At 44.3% G+C, this 19,291-nt stretch overlaps 2 protein-coding genes and 1 long non-coding RNA gene across 5 annotated transcripts; 2 read left to right on the top strand and 1 right to left on the bottom strand.

Annotated features, from left to right (window-relative positions):
* Positions 1-328: 328 nt before the first annotated feature.
* On the top strand, positions 329-5,629 carry LOC146566798 (leucine-rich repeat-containing protein 31-like). Of its 2 annotated transcripts, none has more exons than XM_085286394.1 (6): positions 329-469; positions 918-1,101; positions 2,230-2,332; positions 2,658-2,822; positions 2,939-3,094; positions 3,368-5,629. In XM_085286394.1, exons 1-6 carry the CDS (start codon positions 420-422, stop codon positions 3,823-3,825), a joined length of 1,116 nt encoding a protein of 371 aa, XP_085142520.1. In that variant the 5' UTR covers positions 329-419; the 3' UTR covers positions 3,826-5,629. The 2 variants fall into 2 exon arrangements, with proteins under 2 accessions (XP_085142520.1, XP_085142523.1); XM_085286397.1 differs by lacking the exon at positions 329-469 and adding an exon at positions 1,371-1,466 and having other exon boundaries at positions 967-1,101.
* A 3,634-nt stretch (positions 5,630-9,263) lies between these two features.
* On the top strand, positions 9,264-11,356 carry LOC146566797 (uncharacterized). 2 transcript variants are annotated; one of them, XR_014893841.1, is made up of 4 exons: positions 9,264-9,629; positions 10,159-10,378; positions 10,885-10,981; positions 11,102-11,356. It is a non-coding gene; the product is annotated as an uncharacterized LOC146566797 (long non-coding RNA). The 2 variants fall into 2 exon arrangements; XR_014893840.1 differs by having other exon boundaries at positions 9,264-10,378.
* A 4,621-nt stretch (positions 11,357-15,977) lies between these two features.
* On the bottom strand, positions 15,978-18,826 carry LOC146566796 (uncharacterized). Its single transcript, XM_085286457.1, has 3 exons — positions 18,727-18,826; positions 17,158-17,754; positions 15,978-16,806 (listed from the first exon to the last, which is right to left on the bottom strand). The coding sequence occupies exons 1-3, from the start codon at positions 18,742-18,744 to the stop codon at positions 16,129-16,131; spliced, it is 1,293 nt and encodes a 430-aa protein (XP_085142583.1). The 5' UTR covers positions 18,745-18,826; the 3' UTR covers positions 15,978-16,128.
* Between the last annotated feature and the right edge of the window lie 465 nt (positions 18,827-19,291).

Below are 19,291 nucleotides of genomic sequence, written 5' to 3'. Positions count from 1 at the left end.
TTTTTAACTTGTTTTATCAGTTTTAATCTTTTAACTTTATGCATCAAGCAAAACATTTAATTATATGCAACATTCTCTGACTTGAATAAATTAGTTTAACATTTAAACCTATTTTCTACACATTCCAGCACATAAAATAAAATATTTTTTGTGTTTTCACTCACTCTTTCAAACAGATGCAAGTAAAACACAGCAGAAAATAAATAAAGTCAAAGACTCAGCGGTCCTTTTGCTCTATTTTCACCTGTAAAGCAGGAGCAGGGTAGGCGGAGGGTTACCCTGGTGCAGGTGTGCTGCGGTCAGTTGAAGAATCCGCGCAGTGTCTCTGTGAGTTTCCCATCACGTCGTAGCTACTCGGTGCTTGCTCGGAAGTTTAGGGGTTTTTTTCGCTGTAAAAAGAAGTTTTCTTCCCACGCACGATGGACGCTAATGTTTTTGTCACTTTTTATGGAATCAAACTCAAAGTAAGGTCAGTACTTCCACGCTTTAAACGCTGCACGCTCATACTCTCTCCCGCACTCGATATATTATCCATTGTTGATCTGCACACAGCTGCTGTCACCAACGTCGCACTTGCTTACGTCACTGTCATGAGACATTCTTGCAAAAACAATCACGGTTTTAGTAACGCAGTAACGCAGCGTTCCTACGGGAAAGTAACGGTAATCTAATTACTGATTTTGCAATAGTAATCCCTTACTTTACTCGTTACTTGAAAAAAGTAATCAGATTACAGTAACGCGTTACAAGTAACGCGTTACTGCCCATCTCTGATCAGGACATAATTAAAAACAATCAGGTCCTTAGTAGGTCTTAATATGAGGTAAATATAAAACATGAAGTGTTTGTGAGGTTCATCTGCAGCACCTTTGTCTCTGTGAAATGTTTGCTAATTTAACATTTTCCCTCCTAAACAGGAAGGAGTTTGTGGAGGCCTATGTGAATCATGCCTTCAACACATCAGTGGAGAATCTGTTCCAGGAGTTCAAGCGAGGCTTCTTCCTGGTGTGTGAGCAGGATTTGGTGAGGCTGTTTCGACCAGAGGAGCTGCAGGGAGTGCTGGTCGGCCAGGACGTGCATGACTGGGAAAAGTTCAAACAGGTAGAGTCAGCCAAACAGACACAGGCTGTAGTTTCACAGCTGTCCTGTAGCACAATAACTGTGTACTGCATACTGTCAAAAGCATTCAGTCGGCTGCTTTAACACAAATATGACCTTGAGTCACATCTCAGTCTTAATCCAGACTTTTGTATGATAGTATAATATAATAGTCAGCCCACCCTTCGCAGCTATAACTGCTTCCACTCTTCTGGGAAAGCTTTCCACAAGGTTTAGGTGTGTTTATGGGAATTTTTTGACTATTCTTCCAGAGGTGCATTTGTGGTGTCAGACACTGACGTTGGAGGAGAAGGCCTGGCTCACAGTTGCTGCTCTAATTCATCCCAAAGATGTTCTATCAGGTTGAGGTCAGGACTCTGTGCAGGCTAGTCCAGTTCTTCTACACCAAACTCACTCATCCATGTCTTTATGGACCTTGTATTGTGCACTGGTGCCCAGCCATGTGCACACATGCCCACACTTTACACTTGGCACAGTGCAGTCAGACAAGTACTTCTGGCAACCACCAAACCCTGACACATCCATCGGATTGCCAGTCAGAGAAGTGTGATTCGTCACTCCAGTAAACACATCTCCACTGCTTTAGAGTCCAGTGTTGAGATGCTTAAATCACTCCATCTGACGCTTTGCATTGTGTTTGTCAGTGTAAGGCTGGGATGCAGCTGCTCAGCCATGGAAACCAATGAAGTTTGGACATCTGTAACAACAGCAGACTGCAGATATTGGTGACTTAAGTGCACTATGAGCCTTAGCATCAGCTGACTAGCTGTCATTTCCAATTACTTCCACTTTGTTATAATATCACTAACAGCTGACTATGGAATATTTAATAGCGAGGAAATTTCATGACTGGACTTGTTGCACTGGTGCATCCTATCACATTACCATGCTGGAATTCATTCAGTTCCTGAGAGCGACTCGTCCTTTCACACATGTTTGTAGAAGTAGTCTGCATGCCTAGGTGCTTGATTTAATACACCTGTGTCCATGGAAGTGATTGGAACACATTAATTGAATGATTTGGATGTGTTAGGGAATACTTTTGGCAACATAGTGTATGCCTGACCTTACAAACTCTATGATTATAACAGTCATTTTCACTGTTTTCAGAACACAAGTTATGGTTGGAGATATCATGACCGCCACCCCACCATACAGATGTTTTGGGAGGTATTTGATGAACTAACTGAAGAGCAGAGGAAAGATTTCCTTCGTAAGTACTTGCTGAAGCCTCCATTATGATATGTTACTGAAATCACACTGTATCATATAAAACATTAGATTTTTCTGCACTTTACCAAGATACATTAGAGAGCAGCATTGTTCTGATTAATATACTGTAAAGCTGCTTCTAGCTGGTGGACTGAGCCGCCTCACCTTTCACCTGGCTCACGTCACACACCTGGAGAGACTCGACCTCCACCTGTGTTGCCTCACGCGAGATGATCTAGAGGCTCTGAGTCAGTTGCTACCAATCTCACACGCCGGACACTAATCGCATGCTCGCTGCAGCAGTCATGTGACTCGTTGTTTTTCAGTCCAGGTGCTGCCCTCTCTCACTGCACTGACCGAGCTTGATGTGTCATCCAATAAGGAAGTGGGAGGTGTGGTCCACCTGCTGGTCTCCGCCCTCCCTGCGACACAAATGAGGAGGCTGCCATTCAACAGCTGCTACATGAGCAACGAGTCCTTCACTGCTCTGGGTAACACACACACACACACTTGTTTATTTATAGAAGTTTTCCTTCAAGTCATTCTCCCTGAATACCTCTTCCACCCTCTAGCCTGAAATGGTGAAAACTTTGTGTTTATGCATCAGCCCTGGCGGTGTCCTATCTGCGCACGGTGGATATTTCCTGGTGTAAAGTGGTTGGCGGTCACTTGGCGCTCCTGCTGGATGCTCTGCAGCCATCAGTCGTCAGCGAGCTCCGTCTTTGCAGCTGCGAGCTCACCACTGATGACATGCAACATCTGGGTAACTAACACACAATGACATTATACTTTTTCTTTTTTGGTCTGTAGTGGATCATTAGGCTGCATAAATGTATATTAAGACAAGTAAAGCCTGAAGGAAATTGATATTTCTTTCATTTATTTCATGCTGCCAGCATCTGTAGCTGTCGTATAAAACAAAACAATGAAACTATTCGGTGTTATTTTTGTCTCCATCAGAAACATTGTGAACAAAACAGTAAAGTGAACAGGCATAAAGTGATCAGTTATCAATGGGTCCTCTTCCTCTGTGCAGCTGCCGTGTGCAGACGGGGCTGTCTCTCCTCACTCCGTGCACTGGATCTGTCCTACAACAGCTTGGTGGGAGACAACGGTTGGTGCAGTCTGTTTGCAGCAGGAGGTCTGGGCTCTCTGGAAGACGTGGATGTCAGTTTGCGACCTTCAACCTCTGCTCCGTGCTCAGCCTGGCTGCCCGCTCTGCTCCGAGCTCTGCCTCAAATTTCGGCGCTGGCTCGACTGGCCATGCAGAGGTGGACAGCTGACTGTCAGGAGAGAGAGCAGCTGAGGTACTGTCTGAAAAAGAGGAGCGTCCTGCTGGAAAGGGATCCAGATTTACAAGACACATCATCAACATGTAAAGGGAACAGTCAGGAGAGCCTAGAAGAGAGTCAGCCTGAGGAGATTGGAGCGGACCGCACTGGAATTTACTGTCAAAGAGCGACCCACTTTGTTGCTTTATTATTATTTTTTTAAGTCTCTGTTACCACAAGAAGGTCAGTGTTGAGGTCAGCTGCATCACGTCTGATGTAAACTGTGTCACACGTGATGGTTTCAGGGAATACTGGGAACTTACAGAGTTAAGCACAGCTGGTGTGGGTTATCATATTTGTCGTCTCTCACCTTGGCTGTAGGGTCTGGGTCTTTCCAATGCAGCAGTCCTAACACTTGAGACACACATGCCGAGAAGTGGGGATACCTGGAAATGGACAAAGGCTTTCAGCAGAGTTTTAAAGCAGCTATTCAGGAAAAGAGCTGTGAATTATCTGCATACCTTGTTAGGTAATCAGCTATTTTGGGGTTCTTTAACAAATCAACCAAAAGGTCGACTGAGTATTTTCTCGTCAGAGTACCTTCACCGTTCACGATGATGTTGAGCACAAGCTGGAGCGTTTGATGGATGTTCTTTGCATCAAAGAGCTACGAGGAAATCCCAGAGATTAGAGACAGGATATTATGTGAATCAGCATGAATGTTGTTTGTTGTTCAACAGATAAAAACAAGAAGAGAAAATAGAAACAAAGTAAAAAAGGAACAATTGTTTCTGCCGTTAAGAAAAAAAAATTGAGTCATGGCAGAGACCTGCAGAAGTCTTGAGTCTCATTTGATGACATTTTGTCAGATTGCCTTGTAATAAAAAAAAAAAACAAAACTGTTTTTTGAGCAAAAGTTCTCCAGGTTTTTTTGGAGTTCTTTCAAAGTTTTCTTATTTTTGGACGTTAGCTGCTTTTTCACTCTTTTTCAGTCCAGTCTGTGCATCTGAACATTTACAGAAAGATTTCTTTGTTTCGTCTTTAGACACTTTGTTAAACGCAGATCCCAGCAGAGTTCGCCTACCTTCTCTCCAACCTTCTCAGGTTTTGTGGATATTATACATGGTTATGCTGAGGATATGTCGGCTACTTTCCACTGGAAATGCCTTTTGGTTAAACTGTCAGCGAGGAATTTGCACTGTTACATTTTTATATAACTTTAATGCAAAAAAAACAGCTGCTTGTTTAAGTGAAAATACACTGATGGGGTTTTTTTCTATTCATGAACAGGAGTGTGATCAGTTTAATAAAAGAAAAAATAACCATAACCAAGATATGAGGGGAAATCTTGGACAAATACAAGCAGACTGGAGCAGCCAGCGTTCAAAACACCGACGTTCAAGGTAACAGAAGGTTCCCGAGCCACATCCACCCAGCTGGTTTCTGTGTTTCTTGTGTATTTGTGTACACTGTGACTTCATGGCTGTCTTGGGCTCCAGCTCTTGTTTTGGTGTCTCATTAATTTGATTTAATGTCCTGCTTAGTGATAACATCACTCTTGGCCTCCCTGCACTGGCTTCCAATTGAATTTAGGATTCATTTTCAAGTTCTTTTATTGGTTTTTAAATCTTTAAATGGTCTGGCACCTGCTGAAGCCCTATGTCCCCACTCGTTCGCTCCGGTCAGCTGAGCAGCTGTTGCTCTCAGTCCCCAAATCACGGCTGAAACTGAGAGGAGACCGAGCGTTCTCTATCGTGGCTCCTAAGCTTTGGAATAATCTTCCTCTTCACATTAGGCAATCGACATCAGTGCTGGTTTTTAAATCCAGATTGAAAAAGCATTTTTAGTCACTGGCTTTTGACTCAGTGGTTGACTGACTTGTATTTTATTGTTTTTCGCTATGTTTATTATTGTATCGTATTTATTATTCTTATGGTATCTATTATGTTTCTATTGTTCAGCAGTTTGGTCAGCCTTGTGTGTTTTTAAAGTGCTATATAAATAAACAATGATGATGATGATGAACATAGTAACGTGTGTTGGGTTGCTCTGTCTTCAGACTCACTGTCAGACTGATTAGACAGTGAGTCTGAAGGTGAGAGTCCTCACTGCCCACGCCTGTCTTTGGGTCTGACCAACACCGTTTCCTGTGTGTCATTCCCCCCTCGCCTTCCCCCCATCCGTCCTGTCTGCACTGACCTCTCCAATAAAGACAAAAGGCCTCATTTTCTGAAACTCTTCCTATCCCATCACCTTGCGAAGAATCACTTCACCATGTTGATTAATAAGGACGGTGGGAATGGTTTGAAGTCTCGTCACAGAAAATGTGCCAAAGGCAAAGAATCTGAGCTTGAAATAAAATGAAATGAAAGATCAGCCCCACACAGGGGTTAAATTCAGATGGAAACTCTTATCACACAAAGAGAACAAGCGAATAAATATATCTGAGTGTGGCCCCTTGACTGTCACAGTGTAGCTGACATTTGATCTTATCATGTGTTAAAGCTATTTTAATTACTGAAGAGAACCAGTGTCAAACTCAGCCCAAGTATGGTTGTACGTTAATCCTTAAAGCAACAACGTTTTTAAAGTTGCAGCGTCATTTTTACACCACACCTAAAATCCCACTAATCGTCCGGGCTCTTCACCCTATGACCACACGCTGGGGTATCTAACACCACATGACCCAAATGGAAACTATGTCAGCTGAAAGAAACCCATCGAAATGTGCAACACTTAAAACTTTGCCTGATTGGAGCATGGCTTCAAATACAGCCCTGAAAACAGACAGGCGGTCGTTGGCATTTCGCCCTCGTTCCTGAGAGACTACATCGATGTATCAGTCAACAAATGAACTACTGTGGCGTCACAGCTGGGGCCTTCTCTGTGTCGTTTATAACACAGAGAAGGACCCAGCTGTGACGCTGAAGTGGTATCTTTAAATTAGCTGTAGGTGTGAATGCTTGTCTGTCTCTCTGTTAGCTTTGCAACAGACTGGTGATATTCAGAGTGCACCATATGTCTGGTATTATTTCCCTTCCAAATTAGTGCTTCCTCTTAGTTGCTGGTCTAAATTTGTTTCCTTTCATGTTCAGGCCGTGTTAGTGTTGTCTCTGTGTGTAGCAGGTTTTGTCTCCATGTTTGTTTCACTGTCTGCCTGTCTGTCTCTGTATTCTGTACTTCTGATAGACGTCTAATTTTGCCAGTCCCTCTTTTTGTGCGCCTTGTACCTTGTCACTCTCTGTGACCGCGTCTCACTTTGCCAGTTCCCATGTATTTAGTCAGTTAATGGTGGTCTGAGTAACCCTCACCACTTTGTTCTCCAGTGTCTTTGTTCCTGTTCATCCTACATATTTTCCCCCATTTGTTATTTATTTCTGCTGTTTGCTATTTATATTTTATTCCTGCACAGTTTGCTTGAAGCACTCATATTTTGTCTATTCTATTCATGTGGATCTTATCTTTCTATTTCCTTGCTTCCTTTTCTGTTTACTTTGCTTCTTGCCCGTGTTTCGTCCTTTTGCGGTGTCTGTGTTTTTTTAATCCTATGGTCTCTTTTAAGTTTGTTTGTCTCTTTACTTCTTCAAACTGAATTCAAAGTGGAGCAAATGCTATATAACATTCTCATAGTCTCATTCACACTAACGTTGGTTCTGTATCTTGTAACCAAAGGAAGCTTCAGCATGCAGACTGGAGCCAGCGATCAAAACACGTGCTTCCTATTTTATTTTGTTGGTTATGTTGAGTTTTGCTGTAACTGTCTCGTTACTCCTGATTTGTCCCTGCCGTCTCCTCTTCCCTAATAACCGTCCTGTGTGTTTATTGTTTAATCTTCTCCTTTCGTCACCCAGCTTCACTGGTCATGTTTCCTAGTGTTATCCCCCAGTATAGGTTTCTGAGTTTCTCAGTTCCCTGTCAGATATTTCATATCATTCTCTCCGTCCAAAATAAACAGGCTGCCTTTAGTTTATCCTTGCCAGCCTGTGAGTCTGCATTTGGGTCTTCTTTTTTCATAACAAATGATCATACTCCCCGCAGATTGTGATAGTGACACCTCCAGGCCATGCTGCAACTCTCTGGAGCTTTCCGCTCTTCAGGAACTCTCTCTGCAGGAGGGGGAGATACAGGAGAGGTGGAGGAAGATCTCAGCCTGGGCGTCTATTGTCTTATGTAGTCTGGAAGATGAGTGGATGGTGGGGTGGGTGCAGTTTTCTCTGTGGTGGGGTTGGGTGGACTGTCCCGGGCTCTGTGGGGCCAGGAGGCGCTGCTGCACTGGGCCCCGGTCTGGATGGGCCTGGGCCCCCTTTCCCTGGCGGGGCGCGGAGTATGGGGGTGTCACCAGGGTGCAGAGGAGGCTACCCCCCCTCTGTCCCCTTCTGGCTGCCTCTGCCTCAATTTTATCCCACAACTTAGACATTCACATTACTCACACTCTCATTACACATACATATAGGATCTTGGGGGTGGGCACAATACATGGATACATGGATACACGATACATGTACACCCCACCCCTGGTGTCGTTGCCCACCTCTCAATTTTAAATACACGTAGACATTGAGGGCTAGCAGGAGGGACCATGCGCTTACCTGCTGCTCTCTGGCAGGTAGCTCCATGCCCTCCTGGGTTTTAAATGCACCTTAGAACACACATGCATCAACACTACAATGAGCGGGTTGAGGGAGGTTTGGAGTCTTCTCTCACCCCCATTCTCTGCGGCCTGCTGGAGCGGGGGGGCTAGGAGGAGGAGTTGGCCGTCCGACTGCGGTCTGGAGTGTGGGGCCTCCCTGCTGCTGCGGAGTTGGGGTGGTCTGCCTCTCCCCACCGCAGGGAAAAGGGTAACACCACCTGGGTCTGGGTGCAGTTCCCCCTCCAGGGGCAAGGGTACCTAGACCCGGTTTGTAGAGTACGCTTGGGGAGTGTGATCGTGTGTACAGCGTCTCTTTATGTCTGTCTCCACGTTGGTTGAGTGTGGAGTAAGTACATATGAGAGCATGAGGGTGGGAATGGATGTTTGTGTCTGTGTGTGCCTGTATGTCTGTGTCTATATGTCAGGTTGGGTATCAGACACCACCTCTCTGGGGACATCTCAGGCCCTCCAAGGTTTGGAGGCCTATCTCCCCCTACCACCACTTCCCCTGCCAGTGGCGGACTCCCTCAGACATCGGTGCGTTGGTGGTTCTTTGTGTCCGGGGATGCGCGTCCAGGTACACACCGGTTCACTCCTTGGCGGCCGCTTATCGGGGCCTGGAGCCTGGGGCTCGCTCGGGCCACTTCGGAGGTGGGGGTGCCCCCGGCCTCTCGGCCTGGGGCTCGGTCACTCAGGCACGGCTGGCTGCCGGCGGAGCTCACGGGCGCGTCACTGCAACTCCCCCTGGCTTCTGCTCCGCGGCTGCTGAGTGAGCCCTCATCTGGGACTCTCCTCAGCTCTTTCTGGGACAGTGGCGCGGCTGCCCCTCTGTTGGTCTTCCTTGGTCTGTTGTGTTCTGGGGGCCTCTGGATGTCTGGAGTTTTGATCTCCTCCATACCTGCTTCATGCCCTGGAGGACGGGGCTGTGGCCCCCCCACACCCTCTAGCAGATCATTACATGAAGGAACCTTTTTAAAAAACAAGCGCGTCCATGCTCACAGGTGCTCACACACACAAACTTCACCCTTTTTGGCTCCTACCTCAAAGCACACTGTGTTCTGTTGATCTTATGTGCTGCACAATAATGTTTAATATTTAGTATTTACTGTCATATTCCCATATATCATTGTGATGTTGTTTATTCTATTACTCTTGTTCTCTTCTGCTTGTTTTCTTTTTTCTTTTTCAACAGGTGATCCAGGTGATTAATAGATGCATTTTTTTTCTTTTTTTTTTCTATGGTTTTGTGTCCAGATATCAGCGCTCACCTGGCTGGTACCAAGAAGGTTCAGCAAGTGCTCCCCAGACCTGGAGTCCTGGACAGATTCTTCCCAGACCAGCCTCAAGCTGTGCAGCAGATCCGAGCGACATTGGCTGACCTCTACACTCTAGACATGGTGAGAAAAAGGGCACGGTTTGTTCATTGTTTGGAAAATTTGGCATTAGATAATCCTCACCTGGGTGTTGCTGTTCAGTGTAAGCAATATCATTTGCATTTTATTCCTCTGATTTATTTCTCTGTGGCGTTTATGAACTCGTATTTCTTAGGCTGGCTTTTAAGGAAGGAGAAAAGGTATGTATCAGTTGGCTGGGAAGAAAGATGGAGGTGGAAAGGATGTGCAAGCTATGGGACAAAGTTGCTGAGACTAGGTTAAAAAGAGGTGAGGATCAGTGAGCAGGAGTGTGGCTTTGTGCTGAAAAGAGCACAACAGATTGTTTGGAGAGAAGGTGAAGGAAAGTCAGCTGAAGCAAGACAGTTTGTGGAGTTTGTGTTGGACTGTATGTTATGCTGGGAGCCTGGGGATTAGTGCACTTTGATTCCAAGTTAATACTAACTAGTGTTTCTCACTGGTTTTTGGGTGGTGGAGTAAAAGGGATTGGTTGGTGGCTGTTTCTAATGTTAGCCTTTTCTTGGTTTTCTTACAGGCAGGGTAAAGACATGGTGATGAATGAGTGTGTGGGCCGTCTGCTGAGGACCAAGAGCTCAGGACAGTCAGACGGGGGTGTCGCAGCAGGAGTCACCGTGCTCGACAACCCTCTGCTGTCCTGAGATGTCAGACTCCTGCCTGCACATACAAACCACACTGAAGTCAAAGTTCCACCTGCACCTCCACCTGTTCTTGCAACAGCATGAAAACTGACAGAGGTGAGACAGAAGAAAAGTTCTTGTCTATTTTTTTTTTTTTTACTAAGTTAAGGAATTAAGTTAAGAAGAGTGATTAAATAAATAGTTTCTTGCATTTTTGATTTAATGATTGTGTTTAGGATTATTTCAGAAACATGTTTAGAGGATCTTTGTAAGCCTGTATTTACTTTAAAAGAAGGGAAGCACTTCTTCATCCTACAGAAAAGGTGACACATTACAGATGAGTTCATAAAAAGTGTCTCTGTCACTCTTTCAAGGCTCTGTCACTTTTTCTTTTGTACTGGAACAGCATGGTAAAGTAGGCCTAGGCTGACATCTTGTGGCAGTGTGTTGTTACTACAACATATGAAATTGTGTTTCTATTGGAAATATAATTCAGCACCACTGAGCCGCTCTCTCAGTTACAAACTGAACCTGTTTTGTAGACGTATAAATCACTAAACACAGTGAAGCTTTTGGTTTTGTAAAAGTGTTTCTTATTCTAAATGCATGTTGATTTTTATCAGGGTGAAGAGCAGTTAGCAGTGCATTCATGGACATCTTTAAACTATTAATTGAAGAATCTTTGGTCATGATGGCATGAACTAGAAGCGTGAGCTCCAGGTGAGACTGCACAGAACAACAAGTGTCCTTAAACTGCATCAACTGATGACGTCTTACAATTTTATTCCACTGTGTGTTTTTATCATTGAATGTTTCTGTCTTTGTGTACATGTAACGCAGACACTAAAGCTGAGCCAGAACTTCATGCTGAAGAGAAGGATTCTTTTAAAATGCATGGGGGAGCAAGCGAGTCAGATACCAAGGGCACAAAGATGAAGCAGGTCTGATCGGAAACCGTTTATTTCCAGGCCAGGGAGCACAAATAAAAACACCCTTAAAAGGTTCCCTCCTGCTCAACCGCGTCACTCCCTACGGAGAGAAGATCTACATGACCTTATCTGCGTATCTGGAGGTCAGCCGCTGCTCCGCCGTGTTGTACCTGTTTGTACGTGTTTTTAAGTCTCTTGATGTCATCGTGTCTAACACACACCCTTTATCTCCTCTCTGCAGCTGGACCATTGCATCCAGCCTGCCATTATCACCAAAGACATCTGCACGGTCTTTTACTCCCAAGACGCCAAGATTTCCCCACCCCGTTCTCTCAAGAACCTCTTTGGGACTGGATACTCCAAAACTGCTGACTGGTAAATCTGGGCTGCTGCACTGTGGCCATCTCTGTTTCACAATCAAAGATATCTGCCCTGTTACAAAGTTTCCTTGTTCAAAACTTCTGCTTCATTATAGCAACCGAGTGACTGGGATCTACGAGCTGAGCTTGTGTAAGATGTCTGACACTGGAAGCTCAGGTGAGCGGCCATGAAACATGTTTAAAGAACGGCAGCTGTTTTATCATAATTCTGTGGAGAGCTTCATCCTAATGAGGGCTCATGTCCTGAGCAGGGATGCAGAGGAGGAGGAGGAAGGTCCTGGACACATCAGTGGCTTATGTGCGTGGAGAGGAGAACCTGGCCGGCTGGAGGCCCAGAGGAGATAGCCTCATCCTAGAGCACCAGTGGGAGCTGGAGAAGATGGAGCAGCTGCAGGAGGTGGGGCCTTAAAAGATTCATAAAGAAATAAATCTGTTTAATATCGTAGAGGGAAAAATGACTTTTCAGCTCAAAGACCAAAGTGCTATTCTAAAAAGTTTTTTCTTAGAGTACAGACGTTACATGACTAACCTCCCCTCTTCTCCCCACCTCACATTCGCCCCCATCTTTCGTCCAGGTGGAAAAGACCCGTCACCTTCTGGGAGAGGCGGCTCCCGTGGGAACAGCTCCCACCACCAAGTCCCTGAGTGAGTCTCTGTCCCCCAGCGTGAGCTCCGGCACTCTGTCCACATCCACCTCCGTCTCCTCGCAGATCTCCAGCACCACCTTTGAAAGCGTGAGAAGGAGCTGGCCACCAAGGTGAGAAAAACGTGGGCTTAGTGGGCGTTCTTGTTGCTGCCTTCTTCCTTCTCTGCTCGGAGCTGATCGGTCTTGTTCCTGTTGTGTTGTAGTGCCTGCGCCTTCTGACACACACCTTCAATACTGAATACAAGCAGCTGGTGAACAGCATCAGTGACTGCAAGGTGAGAAATAATACAAAGAAATAAAAAAATAGCCTTTCTGTGTCACATCAGGGAGTTCCTATATTGACGTCTACCTCATCCTGCTGTTGTTTCACTTCAGCTTTCTCTCATCTCACCGATCGGACGTGATCCATCCGTGACGAGCTTCAGCAGTGCCACCCTCACCCCTTCCTCTACCTGCCCCTCTCTCTCGGACTCGCGCTGTGGCTCCATGGGCCAGAAGTAAACATATTTTTAGGAACATTGACCTCGATCTGCAAACGGTTATTGACAGGTTATCTATTTGATTCTAACTTGGTGTGATTTGTGTTAAAGGACCCCTGAGAACAGCTCACGTGCCTCCAGTCCCTCCTGCTCAGACTGTGAAAACTTCCCGATGGTTCCCACTCTGGAGACCTCCTACCTTGCGCGGGCTGCAAAGAACGAGTTCCTGAACTTGGTGCCTGATATTGAAGAAATGCGACCAGGGTGAGTAATGCCATATTAACCCAAATACTGTCACTATGACATGTGTCTCACAGACCAAATGTAAGTCGACACTCATGTTCTCTAGTTCAAGCAGAAGTGATGTGGATCGATTCAAATTCCTGAGCCTGGATGATTTCAGCTGGAAACAAACCAACTCTGCTTCTTCCTCAGATAATTCAATTCAATTCAATTTTATTTATATAGCGCCAAATCACAACAAAAGTCGCCTCAAGGCGCTTCATAGATACAGAGAAAAACCCAACAATCATATGACCCCTTATGAGCAAGCACTTTGGCGACAGTGGGAAGGAAAAACTCCCTTTTAACAGGAAGAAACCTCCAGCAGAACCAGGCTCAGGGAGGGGCGGGGCCATCTGCTGCGACCGGTTGGGGTGAGAGAAGGAAAACAGGATAAAAGACCTGCTGTGGAAGAGAGACAGAGGTTAATAACAGATATGATTCAATGCAGAGAGGTCTGTTAACTCATACTGAGTGAGAAAGGAGACTGGAAAGGAAAAACTCAATGCATCATGGGAATCCCCAGCAGGCTACATCTATTGCAGCATAACTAAGGGAGGATTCAGGGTCACCTGGTCCAGCCCTAAATATATACTTTACCAAAGAGGAAAGTTTTAAGCCTAATCTTGAAATCTTGTCTCCTGAATCCAAACTGGAAGCTGGTTCCACAGAAGAGGGGCCTGAAAACTGAATGTGTTCACTGACCGGTGTTGCCAGCTTTGGTGGCTCGTCTCCCGCTCGAAGAGGACCAAAAAGAGAACAATACAGTGTTCAGCTGCCTGGCTGTGCTCTACACACACAGCCCTGCTCTGGTACAGTAAAAACCACATTTACATTTGTTTACATTTCCAATGTAGAGGATGAGTTTAGATCACTGTGGTCCAAGCTTGTCGTCAGTTATAGAAACTGGATGTTGCACAGGAAAGTGTGTTTCCTTACATTTATTTTGTGTTGACAGAAGTCTTTGATTCATATTGATTATTAAAGCGGGCTTTAACCTGTGGAGAAACGCGTGTGTTCTTGCTCCTTCAAACGGTTTTCTTCAGAGATTTCTCACTGTTTGTACACATGCTGAGTGGCTAGTTTTGAAAACACTTACTTTACCTTTACTACTCTGCTCAGAAATGCAACCTGTGACCTTACACAGCCCAAAAACTTATCCTAAAACATAAATTAACAAGGACAGAAGCTTTTTACAAATGCTTCAACAGTGTAATTCTAACAAGGTATGCAATACATCTAATGTCAGTTCAGAGGTATGAAGTGATGACACTTTGACATCACTGAATAAAAGCAGTCTTGTCATAATAAGCTTTGCTGTGGACAGTTGGCGCGTTCATGTTAAACTTTTTCTTACAAATAAAAAAGGTAATCAGATGTTAAGTTTGTTCAGTTTTAGTTGTTCTCATTGTGTTGCTCCTCAGATCTCCCGTTGTCCCTGAGCCTGACTAAAGCCCGGCAGCTTGTTTTCAGGGCATGGCAATGCAGATATGAGCTAAATGTGACACAGCAAAGAAAAATCAGAATCAAGAAACCCTGAGCTGACTTTCATGGCTGCAGACGTGACATTAAGAGCCTCACAGATCAAAAAAGTATGGGATTTAAACTGCTTCTAGACCTGCACACGTCTGTTTCCAGGGCAGGATATCCATTCCAGTGCAGCAGAAGGAGCGGTCAGTGTGGACCTCGGTGCTGTACAGGACCTCCTGGAGCTGCTTGTCTCCTGGCATCTGGGCTTTCACTCGTATCTGAAGGACAAAATAGGAAAATCAAGTTGCTCTCACTGTCACCTGATTTCCACAGACTGCCATCTGACCACATCCCTGCAGTTGGATCCCACCGCCGTACCTCTAGGATGGGTCTTCTTGTTGTCAACCCAAACCACCCTCTCCTTCAGCTCTGAGCTGAATATATACACATGATTGCTTCTTAAAAAACAAACAAAAACAAAAAAACGTCCCCACACAGAGTGAGACTCAGTCTTGGATGCCCAGATCAGCCAGTGTGGTGTCCAAGAAAGGGAAGGGTTGGTTTGCCAAGTTGGGCTGTACCTCGATGGGCAGTGTCACCAACATGGGGATATCCTGCTCCAGTCTGACGCGCAACATCTTGTTGTGGGACCCCGGGAGCTTCCTGTCTGCCGATCCGCCTCTCCGTCGGCCTGCTCCACAGTCGCCGCCTCCTCCAGAGAGCGTTTTGTGTCGTCTGCTGCCAGCTTGACTTGCTGATCTTTATCTCAGGAGGCAGTGGGTTTTTACCCTCTCCCCCTTTGATCCTGTGCGTTATCGTTTAAAACTCGCTATCTGCATCTTTTGGCTCCAGCACGTCTTTATTGTTAGAGTTGTTGCTTGCTGTGTTCTTCTGCAGGGTGCTGATGATTCATTGTTCTGCTTCTTCTGATGGTAAACGCCTCTGGAAAGCCTGAATATGTGAGCGCGTCTGATTCATACAGAGTTCTGCTCTGCCCCCCCGGACTGATATATGCAGCCAGTGTGAATGTGTGTTATGTATCACTCACATGTTAGGTTCATTAGACTGACACAAGAGTGATGCACAGATGTTGGTGTTTTTAGGGCCAAGTGTGAAAGTGGAAGAAAGACAAATTCTTTTGAAATGTTAAAAGAATGTTGGAAATTTGATCAGAATACAGTAAAAATGAAAGAAACAGATATTTTTCTCAGATCATTGTGTTAAATTGTCATAATCGCCGTGTTCTCTTTAAGACTATCAGCTCTACTCTAAACAACCCTGAAAGCCTCTGCTGACACGTGTCATCAGTTCCTTTCTTTCTTTGTAAACAAGGTCGAGTCTGTCAGGTCAGCAATAGAACTTCCTACAGATGACCCATCAGTGTTTATTCCATGACTGTAAACATGTTTCCATTTGTCACTTCAGTCTTTACTCTGAAATACAGGAAATGACATCATGGCTCAAAATCTTTGTCGTTCAAACAATTCTTTATTTAACATTTTTTTAACTTTATTTAACAAAATACATTCAATAAAAACTTAAACAACAGAAAACTGATTTTTAATCCAACCACTGAAAAAAAAAGGTAACGACTGAACACAAACAGAAGAACAATTTATAAAGATTAACATGGAACTACAGGAAGTTTGATTCACAGCCTCATTTGAACTTAAACTTAAACTTAAGGAGAGCCGACCTGAGCTCTGTGGAGCCTGATCTCCAGGGTTTTAAGTTGGACTCTGAAACCAGAGGATGTTTCTCTCTCTTCAGATTCACTCTGATCCTGTGATGGGAACGATTTCAGCCCTGCGTGATCGCGCTGATGTTTGCACAGAGCAGATGATGAAGTGAATGTTTTGGCACAGTGGTAACAGTGAAACAGTTTATTAGTAACGTGGGATCGTTTGTGTGCAGAGTATGAACTGAGATTACTGAAGCTCTTGTCACACTGCTCACAGCTGTAGTTTCCTTCCATGTGTGTACGTTCATGCTCGTTACGATTACCTGAATGTGAGAAGCTTTTGTCACAGTGTCTGCACTTGTATGGTTTCGCTCCTGTGTGGACTCGTTTGTGTCTTTTAAGGTTACCTGCAGTGGTGAAGGATGACCCACACTGATCACAGAGGTGCTTTTTGACCCCACTGTGAAAGAGTTCATGTTGTTTTAACTCAGCTGATGTGGGGAAGCTTCTCCCACATTCTTTGCAGTATTTCAGTTTGTCTCCAGTGTGTTTACGTTGATGTATTTTTAGGCCGGCTTGCTGACTGAAAGTTTTTCCACAGATGTCACAACGAAAGTCTTTCCCACCACCACAGCGATGACAGGGTTGAGAAGTGGATCCATCTGTGTCGCTCTGCTTCTAAACAAAGACACAAAGACAGTGTAAGTCAGTCCTTCAACACTTTTATCCTGAAAGTCGCCTGAAATAAAGAGCATCTCTGCAGACGTCCAATTACATTTTACTGTTTCGATTAACACACTCAGTTTACTGGGCTACAATAACTACAATACTACCACCATAATACTACAGCAATACTTATTTAATATTACAGTAACATCTGACTTACACTTAAATGAAATGAAAACCTGAATAATGGCTCAGAGCTACTCTTCGGTGCAGTAGAAGTGCTAACATGCTAACACAATTTAATGAGCAGACTTGTTCCAAACAGTCAGACTGAACTTACAAGAATAAAATAAAAATACAAACCTCACAGTAACTGCACTTGTAGAGTCTCTTTCTGGTGTGGATCTGTTGGTGTTCTCTCAGGTACTGTGGAGTTTTAAAAGTCTTCTCACACAGGTCACATTGATAAGGTCTCTCCTCAGTGTGGGTAAACATGTGGCGTTGTAAGTGTGCGTCTGTTGTAAAGTATTTGCCACACTGATCACACCAGTACACATCTTCTCCGGAGTGAATGCGTACGTGTATATTTCGGTACCCTAGCCGGCTGAAGGTTTTTCCACAGATGTCACAGCTGTATGCCTTAACTCCAGAGTGGGTAACTAGATGACTCTGTAAGTTGCTACTTTGAGTAAAAGCTTTGCCACACTGATCACAGCTGTAAGCTTTAACTCCACTGTGGACGACTTGGTGTCTTTTCAGGGAATTCTTCCAGGAAAACGACTTTCCACACAAGTCACAGCTGAACGGTCTCTCTCCAGTGTGGATGAGCTGATGTTGTTTTAGTTTAAACTTCCAGGTAAAATCCTTCCCACACTCGTCACAGGTGTTTTTTTTCTCTCTCTTGCTTCTGTGAGGTTTGTCGGCCTCCTGAGAGCGCTGACTTCTCGGTCCACGTTGGTCCTGCAGTGACAGAGATACAGAGTCAGTGAGTGAAATGCAGTCATTAAACAAACTGAAGCTTCAAACTCCCTCCATTAACACTAGTTTTAAACCTGAAGGTGGAGTGTGGCACCAAACACCACCAGAACCTGAACGACTGCAGGTGCTGATAAGTTGCGGTCGCGGTATTTCAACATCTAGTTAGCAATACAGAAGACGAGCGAGAATAAATGGAGTAATATTTTTTATGTGGCAGGTAATTTCAAATGCAGCGATTCTATCAGCCCAACAAACATCAGTAAACACACAAACTGTTTGTGTGCAGTTTGTCTCACAATGTGATGTAAAGACTGCAGTAAAATCCTCTGCAGGTTAGTGCAGGATAAGCAGGCAAGTTTACTGTAATGTGATGGATTTAAGTAAAGAACAGTGTGTGACTGGTGCACAGTGACTGTGGTGCTCATGTCAGAGTTAGATTACATCAAGTGTAGCAGAGATTAACTTAAACTTAAGCTCATGATGCTGACATTCATTCACTGAGCTCCACCCACATACCAACAGTTTAGTGTCTAATATAAAGACAGTGTACTGTCAGTGTAGAGAAAGGAAATCAGCCAGGACAACTCGTGAAACATCTGCTGACATCTGGATGAATTCACAGAGAGCAGCAGGTCAGCTGATCACAGCCTGCACATTAAAAAAATCTACTGGAGCTCTCAATAGAAATGATTGTGAGCTGTGACCCTTTTCCCCACACTGAGCCACTACAGCTGATTTTAGGGTTGAATCCTGCTGAATCCCACTTTAACATCTTCCTGCTCATTTTGATGTTTAGAGGCAACGTCACCGTCTAAGATGTAGGCATTGTATACATTGTATACATTATTTCTACATTACATTAATATTGCACAAGGTTCATTTAGTTTAGCATAAAATATACATATCAGTACTTCAGCTTTTAATGGAGTATTTCTTAACACTAGTATCTGTCACCTTCTGTGTTGAGCTCATTGTTTTCTCTGCAGTGGCTGAGCTGAGTCCAAGTAGCTGAAATTTCCTCTGCTGCTCCGTCAGACTCTTCTCCTCCTCCTGATCAGCTGGGACACAAAACAGAACTTTGTTAAGCTCCACACTGCACTGAAGAGTCAAAGTGTCTCATATCTTCATCTGAGAACACACAGAACACATTTTAGCTTCCCTGGGTGGACAACTTGTTTGAAACAAACACAAAAGGTTTGAGCACCGATACCAAATTCAGCAGTATGACACACCAGTACCAGGAGAGCAATTCCTCTTTAAAATATGCCCTGGCCAAGAAAAAACCCGACAATATACGTGTGCCGTGAGAAATGATAGATAGATAGATAGATAGATAGATAGATAGATAGATAGATAGATAGATAGATAGATAGATAGATAAAATTTATTTCAAACATGCAAATATAATTGAAATAACAACAGAAAAAAATAAAAATAACAAAACTTAAAAATCATCAAGTTTTCATGTAAATATCTATGTCTACAGAATGTGTGTGCTCGAAAAGGAGTAGGATGAAGT

The sequence above is a fragment of the Mchenga conophoros genome, linkage group LG9, assembly GCF_057382185.1.
Source record: "Mchenga conophoros isolate Kocher_MC1m ecotype Shallow Benthic linkage group LG9, M_conophoros_male_GT1.1, whole genome shotgun sequence".
Classification (NCBI taxonomy): Eukaryota; Metazoa; Chordata; class Actinopteri; order Cichliformes; family Cichlidae; genus Mchenga; species Mchenga conophoros.
Note: the sequence above shows the minus strand (reverse complement) of the source record. Positions and strands in the feature narration are given on the sequence as shown.

Coding starts and splice junctions, on each gene's coding strand:
- LOC146566798 (XM_085286394.1), top strand. CDS start 420: ATGGACGCTAATGTTTTTGTCACTTTTTATGGAATCAAACTCAAAGTA. Junction 2,333..2,657: donor GCAGAGGAAAGATTTCCTTC/GTAAGTACTTGC, acceptor GTTGTTTTTCAG/TCCAGGTGCTGCCCTCTCTC. Junction 3,095..3,367: donor TGATGACATGCAACATCTGG/GTAACTAACACA, acceptor TCCTCTGTGCAG/CTGCCGTGTGCAGACGGGGC.
- LOC146566796 (XM_085286457.1), bottom strand. Junction 16,807..17,157: donor ACAAGTGCAGTTACTGTGAG/GTTTGTATTTTT, acceptor GTCTTTGTTTAG/AAGCAGAGCGACACAGATGG.